Source organism: Scylla paramamosain, chromosome 2, assembly GCF_035594125.1.
Source record: "Scylla paramamosain isolate STU-SP2022 chromosome 2, ASM3559412v1, whole genome shotgun sequence".
NCBI lineage: Eukaryota > Metazoa > Arthropoda > Malacostraca > Decapoda > Portunidae > Scylla > Scylla paramamosain.
The window spans coordinates 27733368-27750803 of record NC_087152.1 but is presented as its reverse complement, the minus strand read 5'-3'; the positions used below and the strand labels follow the sequence as shown (position 1 = coordinate 27750803).

Below are 17436 nucleotides of genomic sequence, written 5' to 3'. Positions count from 1 at the left end.
AAAACAGCTTCTATGAAGTTAGGCATTCTGAGTCATCTCCACCAGTTTTTCTCACCCCCCAGCTGCTAACTCTGTAGAAGGGTCTTATCCATCCTGGTATGAAATATGCTTCACATGTCTGGGGGGGGGGGGGTTCCACTCATACTGCTTTTTTTAGTTGGAATCAAAACCTTTTTGTCTCATCAACTCCTCTCTTCTAACTGACTGTCTTCAGCCCCTTCTTCATTGCTGCAATGTTGCATCTATAGCTATCTTGTACTGCTATTTTCATGCTAACTGCTCTTCTGATCTTGCTAACTGTATGCCCCCCTACTCCCGAGGCCTCGCTACACAACACTTTCTTCTTTCTCCCACCCCTATTCTGTCCACCTCTCTAATGCAAGAGTTAACCAGTATTCTCGATCATGCATCCCTTTCTATAGTAAACTCTGGAACTCCCTTCCTGTTTCTGTATTTCCACCTTCCTATGATTTGAATTCCTTCAAGAGGGAGGTTTCAAGACACTTATCCTTCAATTTTTGACTACCACGTCGAACCCTATTCAGGGCCTGGCATGTCAGTGGGCTTTTTTTTTTATTTTTTATTGTATTTTTATTATTCTTGGCTGGTGTCCCTCCTACAAAAAAAAAAAAAAACAACAACATTGTAACATATTGTCTCCTTCCTCTTCTATTTATTAGTTCCAAACTTAAGCCTTCCACCAAGCTTTCTGTCTTTTCCACGCTCTCCACCCTGATATTCTTTTTTACAAGAATCATCACTCCTCTTCCACCTTTTCCATGTCTGTTTCTTATCCACATATTGTAATTTCCCACTCCTTAACATGGTATCTCTGAATCTCTTAGTTTAGTTTCTACCATTGCCATGATGTCCAGTTCATTTGTTTTTATAAATTCATTCACTTCATCAATCACTGAGACAAAACCATCAACATTAGTGTATGCCAATGTCCATGTCCCTTCCTCTTACAGGTGTGCTTCTGCACCCCCTCACACTTTGGGTGTACCACTTTCTCATGCTTAGACCAATTAGTCTCCAGAAAAAAATCCCTTTCCTCTTGTGTTCACTGTTCATTCCTTTCTTTCTCTTCTCAATTCAATGAGTTTCTTCCTTTCTTACTCATTCATTTCTCTTCTAATCCAGATTTGTTTATACTCGTTACTCTTGATTAGCTTCCATGTATTTGCCAATGCTTCTTCAGCTGCTGTTTGGGATTTTAGTTTAATTTTCATTGGTCAACTTTTTTCTTTTTCATATTTTCCAATCCTGTATACCTCCTCTAGTTCCTCTTCCAACTTTGTATCATCTTTGTTCATCACACTCAGTACCAATCAAGCCATTTTTTCTCTGATCTGCCTCTCTTTTATACAAATTTGTTATCTCACTTTCTTCCAGGCCAAAGATCACTATGTTTTTCTTTTTATCTATGGTGTCTCTTACCAGATGTTCCTTTTCTTTTATTACTTTTATGAATCTCTTTGTCAAGCCTTCTTTACTCATCTAGTCCTCCACTACCTCTGTATAACTCACTTTTTTTTTTGCAACTCCTCACACTTATTAACAGATCTTTCTGCCATTTCTTGTTCATGACTTTCTTTAATTTACTTTTTCCTGTTTGTGTCTTGCACTTCCATCTTTCTCATCCTTTCTTCCAGCAGAGTTAGTTGCATTTCTCTGGATTTCATCACTTTTCCATCTCTCCCATTATTACCACCAACATCTTGATTTGGTTTTCCTTATAATCTATTTGTTTCTGCAGCACTTTCTCTTTGTTATCCAATTCTTTCCTTTGTGTATTATTATCCTGATTTAAATTTGTATTCTTAACTTCTAGATCTCTTATCTACTCCCAGATCTCCTCAACTTTCACCTCCAGCATGATCAATTTCCTTGCATTCAATTTTTCCTGTAACTGGACATCTTCACCTTCAAATCCACTAAAGTCTAATACATTTCTTCCTGTTGGTGTCCCATTGTCCTCCATGATCAGCTGATGACTGTAAAGAAAGCTTTCAGCTGACGCTTCTTACTAATGCCAAAAGGTGTAGTTTACCACATCTTTTTAATCTTCCTTTCTTCCCAATTTTTACAAAACTTTAGGCTTGCGACAGTAGTGAGTCATAAACTTCCAATCATCACAAAAACTAGGTAATATACTCATCTTTCAGGAGGTCTCATTGCCCATACATCCTCCAAGATAGTCCACCACGGTGTGTGTTACTTTCAGTGTTTCTGGCCAGAGGATACATTTTTGTATGTGCTCCATGATTGAATTCCATTTCTCCAGACTCATCATTGTTAGGGGGACCTAACTTAGTGTATCTTCTGAGAAATCAGAGATTGTTTAAACATGAAGCAGGGTTGTCCAAATATCTTACTGAGCAGTGGGTGGACGCTGTTGTGGACAGTTTGGTCATAAGATATTATGGTCTAGTTGTGTTGTGCAGTAGGGTATGCAACAATGAACCTGATTCGTTCCAATGTAGCATTCATTATGGCAAATGTGCGCTATGGCAACTAAAGAACCTACGGGAAAAATGAACTGGTTCCAGGGAACCAAAACATAATATAAAAAAATTCCACAATTTAAAAAACAATACATCAAAATGACCACATTTGCACTACTACCCTTGAGATAACATAACAAATATATACAGTACCCTCCTGAGTTTCTCGCCTAGTCCCAAATTCTTACTATCCCATATTTTGCGCATTATCATCCTGAGTTTCACACTGCTTTGATCAGTATCTGTCATACTGTCAGCGTCACACATAGACATACAATAAATCCCACCTAAGTCGGAGCTCTCTCTCTCTCTCTCTCTCTCTCTCTCTCTCTCTCTCTCTCTCTCTCTCTCTCTCTCTCTGTGAAAGTGAGAACAATCATAAGGATTGCTAAAAATAGACTGAGACTGACTGAGAATGAAAATGGAATTACGTATGTGAAGTGAGAGAGTGAAAAAGGATGAAGTGAAAATGACAAAATGAATGAGGTGGAGAGAGAGAGAGAGTGTGGTATCACTCCCTTGTCCCTTATCTCTGAAAGATTACGGGGAGGGGAGGTGACAGGGAGAGAGGTCTAAGACAAAACAAAAGAAGGGAGAGGAAAGGAAAAAAGGGAGGAAGGGACAGGTGCTGGATAGGTGAGCAGCAGTTCCTACAACTGGTGAGTAGGTCTTGCAAGTTTTAGTTTGTTGTTCCAATTAGATTTTCATAAAAATTTCAGTGCTTGCACAAATGGCAAGTTTGTCTTGCCAGTTTTGGTTAATTATTCTGAGTAAATTCTTATTAAAATTCCATTGCTTGCACAAGCAGCAAGTTCATTAATGCCAGTTTCAGTTTGTTATTCAGATTAAATATTTATTAAAATTTCAGTACATTACTGTGTATGTTATAACGACAGTGCGCTGTCGTGTATCCTACTGTGCTTGTGTCTTTCCTTCTCACATACGTGTACTTGTGAGTCCTTTCTCTGAATGTGTGAGAAGTTTGTAATGTATTTTCCCTATGGGTTGAAACAGGGTGGCAACCTAGAGGCTATAGCTGTATACAACTAGTAAATTGGCCAGGATTCACTTTGTAATTTGCCCCATACTGGGCTACAAGGGTGGTAGCTTTGTGAGAACTGATCCAAATAAGGGCAGTTATAAGAGGAGGCTGTATCTGGTTATACCAATATATATAAATATATATATATGTATATATATATATGTTACAGTCAGAACCCGAAATCAGCCAAAACTAGTTTCAACTAGTCAGAACTAGTAGTATAATTTATTGTTTGTAAAAACTAGTATTACCTAGGCAAAACTAGGTAGTTTCTTAACATAAAGGCTCGGTAAAACACGAAATGTATTTTACACCTAGTTTTACCTACACACTTCAGTCAAAACTAGTTTTAACAATTGTTAAGTTTGGGAAAACTAGGTTAGACTAAAAGTGAAACTGGTGTAGTGCCAGGGAAAACATTTATATGTATAAGTAGCATTAGGGAGTGGAGTGAACCATGTGGGGACCATAAGGGTGGGACTCGCTTGACAAACACCGGAAGTGAGGACGCTGGCTTGTCAGTTTTTGTATGTTTCAGTCCGCTGTCCTCCTGCATTGACACAGGTTAGTACGTGTGTTGTCCTCTGATATCAGATTATTGCATTGCCGTTTACCTTAATTGTTATTTCTTTGTTAGATGTTACTGAGTCATAGTTTGTAGGGTGGGGAAAGGGGGGGGAGGATTCATTCTCATTTACCTGGTTCACTGATTTACTTCACCTTTCAGTTGTTCGTGAGCCACCAATACAACAAGATGGCAACTTGGAGCTCACCTGACCATCCTGAACACCCTCTTGACCACCCTCCTAACCAGGCAGCTGACACTGAATGGGAGACTATGTTTTTACAGACCATACTGAAGTGGGACGTGCAACAACATACTTACTGCAGAAAAATACGGTTCACTGTTGCAGGAGGTAAAGGAGGCTAAAACTGCTAAGAAGAAAACGTCTCTACAGTACAGAAGACTGAAGCGGTTTGATGTCATTGAAATTGGTGGTGTTCAAAAACTGATTGCAAGTAGCAAAAATGACGAAGTTCGTTATTACGTTCCTGCTCCCGAGATTTTTGAAGTCATTAAGACATCTCATGTAGCAATCGGTCATGGTGGTCGAGATAGACTGAAATGTGAAATTAACAGGAAATATGCAAATGTGACAGCCGATATGATAAAGCTCTTCTTGACCATGTGTGAAGTGTGCCAAAGTAAGAAAAATAAAAAAGAAAAGAGGACTTGTTTCCAAACCAATCTTACACTCAGAGCTAAACAGTCGGTGTCAAGTGGACTTAATTGATATGCAGACACAAGCAGATGGAAAATATAAATTCATAATGGTTTATCAAGATCATTTAACTAAATTTGTGATACTACGTGCATTGCAATGTAAACGTGCTGAAGAAGTTGCTTATCACCTTGTTGATATTTTTTTAACATTTGGAGCACCCTGTATTTTACAGAGTGATAACGGAAGAGAATTTGTAAATAGTGTTATAACGTCCTTAGCTTCTTTGTGGCCAGAGTTGAAAATTGTGCATGGAAAACCAAGACATAGTCAAAGTCAAGGGTCTGTGGAACGGGCAAATCAAGATATTGAAAATATGTTAAGTGGATGGATGAAAGACAATGATACAGCAAGGTGGTCCGAAGGATTACACTTTGTACAATTTATGAAGAACAGAGCCCATCATTCTGGTATAAATCGAAGCCCATACAAAGCAATGTTTGTTGTAGAACCAAGGGTTGGCCTTGCAACAACATGCATTCCACGAGAATTGATTAAAGTTGTAAATAATGAGGAGGATTTGGAGAAGATAATTGCACATGTAAACAAGGACACTGTTGGGGAATCTAATGTTGCTTTGCAGATGACAAATCAAGATGACGTAAATTCACGATCTAGTAATAGAAGTGAAGTGTTTTCGTCTTGTGTGTGTGAAATGGAAATAAGTGAAGGTCACTACTGCTCGAAGTGTGGCTCACATATTCACGAATCTTGTGGAATAAACGTTGAGAGCGGCAAGGATGGCTTTGGATCTAATGTTATATGTTTAAACTGTAATTCTGAAGCACAAATATCACATGATAGGCAAGTAGCTAGTACTAGTTTGAAAAAGCAGGCAAAAAGAATGAAGACAGTATCTGATGCGTCTCACCCTCCAGCAAGTGTGGGACAAAATGTCACTGTACCAATTCCAGATGTTGACAAGGGAAAAGGAGATTTGCGGAATATCATTGCAGTTGTTTTAAACAGAAGTGAGGATGAATTGTATAAGTTAGGTACTAGAGACGGCATTCTTAAGAAATTGTATAGTCGGTCTGAATTTGATGTGTGTAAACAGTTATTCCTAGATGTGAAAGATATACCTACCGACAAAGAAATATCTTTAAGAAGTGCAGCAACTAGTTCAAGTGTGGGAACAGGCCAAGGATTCTTTAGATGTCATTGTACAAAACATTGTGCAACCAACATTTGCAAATGTAAAAAAAATAAAGTCCTTTGTAATTCAAAGTGTCACAATAGTATGTCATGTAAAAACAAATAATGTATATCTTTGTAACTTCAATTACTATTGTTTTATTGAACAGCATGACATGAGTTTCATTATTGTGTTGTATTTTTAGTTGGAACAGTGAATTGATTATTTTTTTAATGAATATTAATAAATTTCTTAAAAATAAATTGTGACAATTTGGCAGAGATTTTTTTTTCCTATATGTTATCAAAGGTACCGCTATATAATTTTGATAGGAATAAAAGCATGTTTATCATTGCATGTCCGATTAAACATTTGTTACTACACTTAGTGTGGGAAATATATTTCCACATATGTGAATAGACCAATAAATGTTTCAGCCACCTAAAAAGGTACTAAAATGAGCTACAAACACAAACAAATTATGTTTGAGTTCCCCAAAAATGGTACTCAAATGAGCAATGGTACTCAAACGAGTGGTCATATCCCTCACCTACTTTTGACATTCAGTACCGTTGTTGAATCTAGTTTTAACTTACACGATCAGATAAAACTAGATTTAACTAGTTAAACTTTGATATTTCTAGTTATATCAAACACATTAAGGTATAACTAGTTTTGCCTAGGTAATACTAGTTGTTCACCAACACATTGAAAATACCTAGTTAAAACTAGTTTTGACTGATTCCGGGTTTTGACTGTAACATATATATATATATATATATATATATATATATATATATATATATATATATATATATATATATATATATATATATATATATATATATATATATATATATATATATATACACACACACACACACACACACACACACACACACACACACACACAAGGAAAAAAGAATGAACAGAAAAAATTGTCTATAAAAACCAAACTCACTTGGAAAGACTCCACTCTCTATGTCAAAGGTAACAAGGTGCTTGAAGGGATGAAGCTGGAACACATGGAACCTGAAGAAGTGTTCTGATTGGCTGGCAAGAAACAATCTTGGAGATTTGATGACGAGTACATCTGCCACATAGTTGATGGCAAGGGTGTTGGTGGGTGAGGGACCGAGGTTAACCATATCATAGACTCTTCCAGTATCTAGGTTGTGGCGAGTCAGCACACTGCCCTTCCTTAGACCAATCAACACTGGCTGGTACTCTGAGGAAAAAAATTGCACTGACTTGGCTTTGTGACACCAGTGATACATAATCAATTTAATGAATATCTAATGAGTCTCACTTATTTCCCTCTAGTAGATGAAACTATCTCTTCTGGTAAGTAAAGTCACATATATATTAATATCTCAATTAAATATTTTGCCTAACCTAACCATCATTTTATAAGCTGATTCATTCTCTAAAAATAATCATAACCTCAACAATATTGATACATATTGTTATTACCAGTCTAGCAAGTGATATATCAACCTATCTTAGGATAATCTGATCCTATTAATTGAGATATATTAATATCTCAATTAAATATTTTGCCTAACCTAACCATCATTTTATAAGCTGATTCATTCTCTAAAAATAATCATAACCCCAACAATAATGATACATATTGTTATTACCAGTCTAGCAAGTGATATATCAACTTATCTTAGGATAATCTGATCCTTACATCCTTACACACATATCCATGTATTTTGTGCATAAAAAGACTGACTACATCACTGAATTTGCATGTCACAACCAGTGTAAATGCAATCAAAGTAGACAACATTTAGACAAGCACCATCTGAATCCATTACTACAATTAATAACTAGTGTCCAAATTTTAATTACAGAAGAGTTATTACATGATAATACAAGATGTCAGGTTGATAAATAGGATAATACTATTAAAGAACAACTTCAGTGATATCAGCTCATGCATTTTGGAACTGGTGGGATATTCTTACATCTTCCATAATATTATGAGCAAAGAACAGTGGATGACTGCACCTATGAGCTCTTCCTCTGGTCTTTACAAAAGGTCAGTGGATAATTGCTCAGTCTAATTGTACAACAGCAGACATAACAGAAGTAGTAGTCTGGGCAGCAGAGGCAGAAACATAACTTGTATGTGGAGTGGGAGGTGTGGGAGGTGAGGTGGTGGGAAGGCCAGACCGCAACACGGGAGTGTTGGCTGACATGATGTGAGGCTATAAGCTCACCCTCATGTTGTTCTCTGCTCTCAGCTAATATCTGGCATGCTTTTACCAGTACCTTGCTGCTTTGGGTAAGGTAAGAATTTCTCTTAACCATCATGATGAAAGAGAGCAAACAGTAGGGAGTGAGTGAATGCTAAGCAGGTACAGAAATTGGTGAGAGTGTCACTAACTCTTTCTCTCTAAGTGGGTACAACACAGCACTGAGGCTCTTCCTCAGGCTGTGAGAGGAAACTTCTATACACCACTATAAAGAACACTTATCAATAAACCCAGCTGTGACCTCACATAACGTTTCCCTTTCTGTCTCACAACACAAGGGGACAGTCACAGCCTGCCCTCTAAAGACAACTCTCTTCCTCCACACAAAACTACAAGCACCTAATAACACACACATCCTTCACTCAAAATTTCAAAATTCATGGCAACTCCTACACCAGCCTCGGAGTCCCCATCTGGGGAGGGGACCACAAATGTCCCCAGGTCAGACTGCCCTTCTGACAATCACCCTAAGGGCCGTACTTTTAAAAACATTCGCCAGGCCTGGCGATTGCTTGGAGAAGCTGTGCCAGGTGACCACGTGAGTGAGGAAGTCCTTACTTTAAAAACACAACGTTCGCCAAGGTTGTCAATCACCAGGGTTGGCAAACGTCAGCGCTAACATGTTCTATCCCCACTTGACTTAGCACATCAGCCACTGAAAACGTGCGGGAAATCCAAGTTTGTTTACATCAGCTGTTATCATCATGGTTTCCTGTATCAACCTTACCACATCTTCTCGTGCCTCTCCTGTATCCATTTTGGATAAAGAGGTACTGCTGGAACTTGTTAAGGACCATACAGAGGTCCTGAACGATAAAAGTACAAAATTCTATGCAAGCAACAAGAAGGAACAGGCTTGGCAGGAGATTGCCAGCAAGTTTTGTGATCTGACCGGTCACAAAAGAACTCCTCAACAATTGCGGAAGATATGGGAGAATCTTAAAAACTGGTGAGTGACATTGTTTTTCCTAAATAAAACATAATACATGACAATGTGAATGGAATTAAGTTAATTTTGCCCAGTTCTTTTCTTTGCCTGTGGTGTAACTTTGTGGTAGGTAGATAGTGAAAATATATATATAAAATATTTGTAAGATATTTTAAACCTGTCTTTTGGACAATTTTTTTTTTCTTTTTTTTCTGATATATTTAGTTAAAAGTTCCTTTAATGTTCTAGGAATTTATAATTTTCAACCAACTTAACTTTACATAATTTAATTAATTTAACCTAAACTAATCAATGAAAACAACTTAAGGAAGTTGGAAGATGTGTAGGCCAGAGTGAATATGGGCTGAAAACACCAGGGTCTGTAGAGGTGCGGTTGAGGTTAACTGGGATGGAGTTAAATTGAACAGTATTGCTTCAAATTGTTCCCCCTCTGACACTGGTAGGCCTACATCTGATACCCATCATATATATATATATATATATATATATATATATATATATATATATATATATGTAATTTTTTTTTATACAATATGTGTCTCCAAGTGCTGGATAAAAATGCTGTTACTGTAGCAGTTTAATTTAGGTCAGGTTAGGTTAGGTTCCCTTGCAATATTTTTTTGCTGATACTTTTTGGTATGTTTTAACTTGAATGAATATGTTTTACCAAGTTCTACCAGGTGCTGATTATTTCAAACCTCATGAAGTGGCTGAAGACTACTTACATACTGCCATCAATCCTACCTACACCTGCAAGTACAATGTTCAAACATAACGGTGCACCATAAACATCATCATGGGTTCACTTACAGAAATCCTTCCTGTTCCACCATTGGCTGGGACTGACTAACACAGTGCCAACAAGAAGCCTAAATGTGCTATCAACAAAAGAAAAAACGACAAAATTCCACCCCACCACATGTGACTCTAGTTGCAAAGCATGTCCAAAGACAAATGTGATACTAAATACAATTTCTTTTTTTTTTTTATGTAGGAAGGACACTGGCCAAGGGCAACAAAAATCCAATAAAAAAAGATGCCCACTGAAATGCCAGTCCCACAAAAGGGTCAAAGCAGTGGTCAAAAATTGATGAATAAGTGTCTTGAAAATATGTGTATACTATGCAATAATGTTGTCAAGATGCCTAAATGTGCTATCAACAAAAGAAAAAACGACAAAATTCCACCCCACCCCATAAGTGACTCTAGTTGCAAAGCATGTCCAAAGACAAATGTGATACTAAATACAATTTTTTTTTTTTATGTAGGAAGGACACTGGCCAAGGGCAACAAAAATCCAGTAAAAAAAGATGCCCATTGAAATGCCAGTCCCACAAAAGGGTCAAAGCAGTGGTCAAAAAATTGATGAATAAGTGTCTTGAAAATATGTGTATACTATGCAATAATGTAGTCATAAACACAAAACACATGATATTAAAACACAAGGTAATGTTTTCTATTATTATTAAGCCATCATAAAAGCTGGCTAAAAAAAAAAAAAAAAAAGGAAGAAAACATTAGTTTTTCATTGACATATCGTATGTAAATATAATTTATAAATGGAGTGAAGGTATAAATGGTAATATTGTTTAGGGTGACATGTATCATATATCATGGACCATGTATGCATATCTTGAGCAATTGTGCTATTGATATGTTCTCCATAGTACAAGGAGAGCAGGAGAAAAAAATAAAAAAATAAAGATAAAATAAAATAAAATAAAATAAAATAAAAAAATAAATAGGCCTCTCTGGACCAGGCAATGACTGAGTATGAAAATGTAAACAAACACTTAGCTATTCTATATACATCCTGATATTTACATTTTTAGAGAGTTTATCAGCTTAAAGGTCATGAAATATGAGAAAAAGATGTGGTGGCAGTCCCTTAAAGGACAGGTTTCAGAACATACTATAGATTATATTTGCTCTCTTTCTTTGTCCAGCATTCCTATTTTGTGCATTTTCATCAACCAAATCCTGTTCATCTTCATTTTTACCAATCATCACCACTATCATCATTATCATCATCACCATCATCATAGTTATCCAAATCATTCCAATATGTAATTTCAATATTGTGCAAAACAGCAGCACTACAAATTTTGACCATGGTTGTGTCCAAATTTGTCCGCATAGGTATGGCGAGACAATGGAATCTTCACTTTGAGGACTCCAAATGTGGAACCGAGATGTAAATTCCCCTTCAGTCAGGCTTGTAAACAAATCCAAGTGGTCTTTCAAAATTCGTCTTGGTAATCTTTCTCCTTCTGTATCCTCAAGCACTTCCAACTCTTCAAATTCTACTAGTGGATCCATAATCTGAAAAATTAATGGAACCTATGACAATATGTCACTCATGTCAACAGTGTTGGTACAAGTAACTGCACTTAGAGGAAAAATAGACTAATAAATTCTTCAAGTTATCATTATGTACATAACCATATACTCGTACACTATACAGTATATATATATATATATATATATATATATATATATATATATATATATATATATATATATATATATATATATATATATATATATGCATAATTGTTGGGAAATCTTTTTATGATGGTCTATAGATATCACAGATATCATTGGCACTAAGGGGAATTTTATGTTAGGTATGATATATATATATATATATATATATATATATATATATATATATATATATATATATATATATATATATATATATATATATATACACATTGTATATTTGAAAAAAGCCTCCTTAACCAAGCATAACCTAACTTTAACAAACCTACTGTAATAATCAATTTAAAAGAATGTAATGCAAGTTAATCAAACTTAACGTAAACCACTCTAAACACCAAAATCTAATATAATGCCATGTGAATGGCATTAAAAAAAAAAAAGAAAAAAAAAGAAAGAAAGAAAAAAAAAAACTGCCAAACATTTTCTAGCCTAATTTCCCTCCTAAATGAAGGACTACTTAACATTTTCACATGTACATTTACTATATATGTAAGTATTAGTTATTGTACTTTAACTTAACCTTTTCAATCATTTCCCTCTGGTAAATATAAATCAGTGAACAAGGATTTTGCAGCTTCCTTGGATATTGTGTACCTACCAGGAAGTAATTTCTTTTTCAGTCAGTGTCAAGAACAAATCCAAGTGGTCATTCAGAATTCTTGGCAGCTTGACCCTACCTATTTCTGCATCATTAAGCACTTTCAACTCCTCAAATTCTAGCAGTGGATCCATAACCTAATAAAATGCATGGTAACAATAATAATCATTCACTTAATCAATTTAGAAGTCAAGTATAACAGTACCTGTGCACTAAGAAAATAAACCATAATCTTAGCTTCTTGACACTATGATGATGGAACTACTCTGTAACCATGCCATGAAACAAAACCTATTTTAATGTAAATGATGAACAAACACAGCACAGGGAAATAAATGGAGGTGCAGGGGTACAAGGATTGAGTTGACACACCTCACTGCAGAGCACCTGAGCATTTCCACCCTCATTTATACAGTTCAAAGTAAAAACTCTATCATCAGAACACTAAGAGATAAGATGTTTTCAATGAAAATGATATTCAAACCAAAATAATAGAAACTGAAATTAAAATAACTCACCTGGGGCGCCTGGTGTTGTCTTGACCTCCCGCTAGAATCACGATGGTCTTGAGAAAGCAATGCGAGTATAGTATTTTCTTTACTACATTGTTCTATTCAGAGTTTAAAAATTACAATGTGTATTCTATTTAATTTATTAAAAAAAATGATAATTTGTAGGAAAAAGATTGTTTCTCACTCATGGGAAAGGGAGGCCTCTCGGCTACTCAAGTTTCAAACTGAAACTATGGTTAACAATGGATGATTGTACTTGCTGAAATGTCTGCATGCAGTAGAGAGTAAGCTGAGGTAGAGGAGTTGGTGACTGAGTTTGAGTGTCTGTGTCTGTTCTTGAGTGTAACTGAGTAACTGACTGGTGCACCTATAAACACTTGGATCTAGGGGCTCAGATAATGCTCTACCTCAGATCCTTGCTAATTAACTCATTCTTAAATTTGAATTGATGGTAAACACTCATCACCATTTTATTATTATTAGTGTTTCCAACATCAACAACTTTTCTGCTTCTTGTTTCCCTCCATTATTTCAATTTGATGGCACCACTGCTATCTCATTTGTCTCTTAAGTTGAACTCTTTCATCAAACTATTGCTAAAAGCTCTACCTTGGATGATTTAGGGTTTGTTCCTCCCTCTTCTTCATGTGAAACTGCACTTACTCACAAGTACATCAAAAAACATATTTATATTCAATAAAATAAAGTTTCTGGTCTAAGTGCATCAATTTTTAGTGAGCCAATGATAAGCATAAGTTTCATAAAAATAATGAACTGCCAACATTGATGCTTCCTAGAAAAGGCTGATTGTTAAGTAATTCATCATGCTGTCTGCTCGTAATCCAAGATAAATGCAAATTTTATTTTATTACAAAAAAATGGTTTAGTTAGTGTAGCATGAAGAATGCTTACAGGAAGTTTTGAGCAACAAGGTTATGAATATTTTTATTCTTATTCTATATTTTTATTGGGGGGGAAGGAAATGAGTGAAATTGTTTTTTAGTGCATTTTTTATGTGATCATCATAAAGAATGTGAATCTAATGATATATAATACATGCCTACTTACGAGTCTCAAAGGAAAGAAAACCGCTACAAAAATCAAGGTGCAGAGAGGACACAAATGCCTGCCAACAAAAAAAGTATTGGAAAGAAAACTTATGAAACTTACCAGAGTGTGAAAAAGTTAAGATCTTTCAAAAAGTTTGCCTATATTCATCCTGTTCCTAAAAAAGGGTGGCTGCTCCAATCACTCAAACTGCTGTCCTATCCTTCCACTTTAATTCCTGAAGTATTTTAACCTATCTTCAACAGAAAGATTCTTAAACATGTCACTTCACAATCTTAAATCTGAATACTGGTATGGGCTCTGTCGTGGCCACTCTACTAGTGATCTTCTGGCTTTCCTTGGTGAGTCTTGGTCACACTCTTTTAGAAATTTTGGCAATACTTTTGTTGCTGCTTTAAATATAACAAAAACATTTAATAGAGTCTGACACAAAGCTTTAATTTCCAAACTACTCTCCAATGGCATCAATCCTTCTCTATGTAATCTCATCTTGAAGTTTCCTTTCTTACTGTTCTATTTTTACTGTGGTAGACAGTCACTGTTCTCCCGCTAAGTTTATTAACAGCAGTGTTCCTCAGGGTTCTGTCCTGTCATCCACTCTCTTCCAATTACTCATCAATAATTTTCCAAGCCAAACTTCTTGTCCTATCCACTCCTACACAGATGATACAAATTTGTACTTTTCCACATCTTTCTAAAATTCCTGAATGGGGCATGGCAAACTTAGTGTTGTTCACTGTCTCAAAAAATGAATTCCTCTCATCTATCAGCTCCACACAACCTTACAGGTAACTATCCCCTCTTCTTCAATGACATTCAACTGTTCCTGTTTTCTATACTGAACATCTGTGGTCCGCTCTTAACTAATAAATCTGAAATGGAAACTTTACATCTCAACTCTTGTGAAGTTAGGCATTCTGCATTGTCTCTGTTAGTTTTCTCATCCCCTCATCTACTAATTCTGTACAGGGAGCTCATCCATTCATGTACAGTGGAGCCTCAGTTACCAAACGGCTCCATTTTCTAACAATTTGGTTTATGAGGAAAATTTTGAACTAATAATTTCTTCGGTTGCCATATCATAATTCAGTTCTTGAACAAGTTATGCAGCAGCCAGCACACACATGAGCACAGTGTGTGTGTTAGTCACACCACAGCCCTTCCTCAGTGCACATCCGCACCATACTGTTCTTCTGGGGATCCTGAGGAGGGATTGGAGCGATAAGGCAAGATATAGATATAACTGTGATTGGAGGAGCCCAATGGTGAAGATAGGGTAACAGCTTAAGCAGAAGGATTAGAGGTTAGGAAAAGGTCAAGAATGTTATTTGTATCTACAGGACGGTCAGGAATACAAGTAGGGTGTTGCACCCTACTTGTATTCCACTCTAGGTCGTGGAGGATAGCAAAGTTAGATGCTAGTTCACCACAATGGTAAGTGGAATGAGAGGGAACACAAAGCTGGTGGTGAACACTGAGGTCTCCAAGAATGGAGATCTCCAAAAAAGCCTTATATTTATGCCCGGAACCATGCCAAATCTGTTCTCCAACTAGCCAAAAAATACTTAATTAATAAATAGTGTCAAAATCTTTCAAGATATAACTCCCTTTGTGACTTCTGGCATCTAGCCAAAAATATCTCCAATAACTTTACTTCTTTCCCTCCTTTATTTCAACCAGTTGCCACCACTGCTATCACATCTATCTCTAAAGCTGAACTCTTTGCTCAAACCTTTGCTAAAACTCTATCTTGGATGATTCAGGGCTTGTTCCTCCCTCTCCTCCACCCTCTGACTACTTCATGTTACCTGTTAAAATTCTTCCCAATGATGTTTTTCATGCCCTTGCTGTCCTAAACCCTCAGAAGGCTTATGGACCTGAAGGGGTCCCTTTTATTGTTCTCTGAAACTGTGCCTCTGTGTTTGCACCTTGCCTAGTCAAACTCTTTAAACTCTGCCTGTCAACATCTACTTTTTCTTCTTGCTGGAAGTTAGCCTGCATTCAGCCTGTTCCTAAAAGGGTGGCTGTTTTAATTCCTCAAACTAGTCCTATTGCTTTAATTTCCTGCCTATCTAAAGTTTTTGAACCTATCCTCAACAGAAAGATTCTTAAACATCTCTCACTTAAAAACCTTCTATCTGATCGCCAGTATAGATTTTGTCAAGGCTGCCCTACTGGTGATCTTCTGGCTTTCCTTACTGAGTCTTGGTCATCCTCTTTTAAGAGATTTTGGTGAAACTTTTGTTGTTGCCTTAGACATATCAAAAGCTTTTTGATGGAGTCTAGCACAAAGCTTTAATTTTCAAACTACCCTCCTAAGGCTTCTATCCTGTCACCCACTCTCTTCCTATTATTCATCAATGATCTTCTAGACCAAACTTCTTGTCCTATCCACTTCTATGCTGATGATACCACCCTGCACTTTTCCACATCTTTTCATAGACATCTGACCCTTCAGGAAGTAAACAGTTCACACAAGTAAGCCACAGAATGCCTGACTTCTGATCTCTCTAAAATTTCTGATTGGAGCAGAGCAAACTTGGTATTGTTCAATGCCTCAAAAACTCAATTCCTCCATCTATCATCTCAACACAACCTTCCGGACAACTATCCCCTCTTCTTCACTGACACTCAACTATTCTCCTCTTCTACACTGAACATCCTCAGTCTGTCCTTTTCTTATAATCTAAACCAAGAACTTCACATCTCATCTCTAGCTAAAACAGCTTCAATGAAGTTGGGTGTTGTGAGACATCTCCATCAGTTTTTCTCACGCCCAGTTGCTAACTCTGTACAAGGGTCTTATCTGTCCATGTATGGAGTATGCTTCACATGTCTAGAGAGATTTCACTCATACTGCTCTAATTTTAGACTGGGTGGAATCAAAAGCTTTCCATCTCATCAACTCCTCTCCTGTAACTGACTGTCTTCAGCCTCTTTCTCATTGCCACAATGCTGCATCTCTAACTATCCTCTACTGCTATTTTCAAGCTAAATGCTCTTCTGATTTTGCTAACTGCATGCCTCACCTCTCCCCCACAGCCTCATTGCACAACTTTCTTCTTTCTCTCACCCCTATTCTGTCCACCTCTCTAATGCACAAGTTAACCAGTATTCTCAATCATTCATCCCTTTCTCTGGTAAACTCTGGAACTCGCTGCCTGCTTCTGTATTTCCACCTACCTATTACTTGAATTCCTTCAAGAGGGAGATTTCAAGATTCTTATCCTTCAATTTTTGAATATATATATATATATATATATATATATATATATATATATATATATATATATATATATATATATATATATATATATATATATATATATATATATATATAAATTATTTTTAGTTGCCCTTTGCTGGTGTCCTTCCTACAAAAAAAAAAAAAAAAAAAATGTTGCCACTCCCCAGCTGAGCTGTCCCTTCTCTCTCTGAGGCTTAAGAGAAAATGGTAGGAACTAAGTCTGTTGGGGTGACCAAACCAGATGTCTCCCACCTGGCCTCCACCACTTTACTCACCCCAAACTGATTTTCATATTATCAGATTCCCAACTTCGCATGTTCATTTTG

General features: G+C 36.5%; 1 protein-coding gene across 4 annotated transcripts in view; it reads right to left on the bottom strand.

Annotated features, from left to right (window-relative positions):
• LOC135112606 (uncharacterized) overlaps window positions 1-17436 on the bottom strand; it is a 152715-nt gene that overhangs the window by 94454 nt on the left and 40825 nt on the right. For 3 of the 4 annotated variants that reach the window (XM_064027140.1, XM_064027121.1, XM_064027130.1), the window contains exon 4: window positions 6929-7195. In XM_064027140.1, the coding sequence (XP_063883210.1) occupies window positions 6929-7195 (267 nt within the window). Of the gene's footprint in view, window positions 1-6928; window positions 7196-8789; window positions 8900-17436 lie in introns of those variants that run through there. The other variant, XM_064027149.1, reaches the window with a different exon arrangement.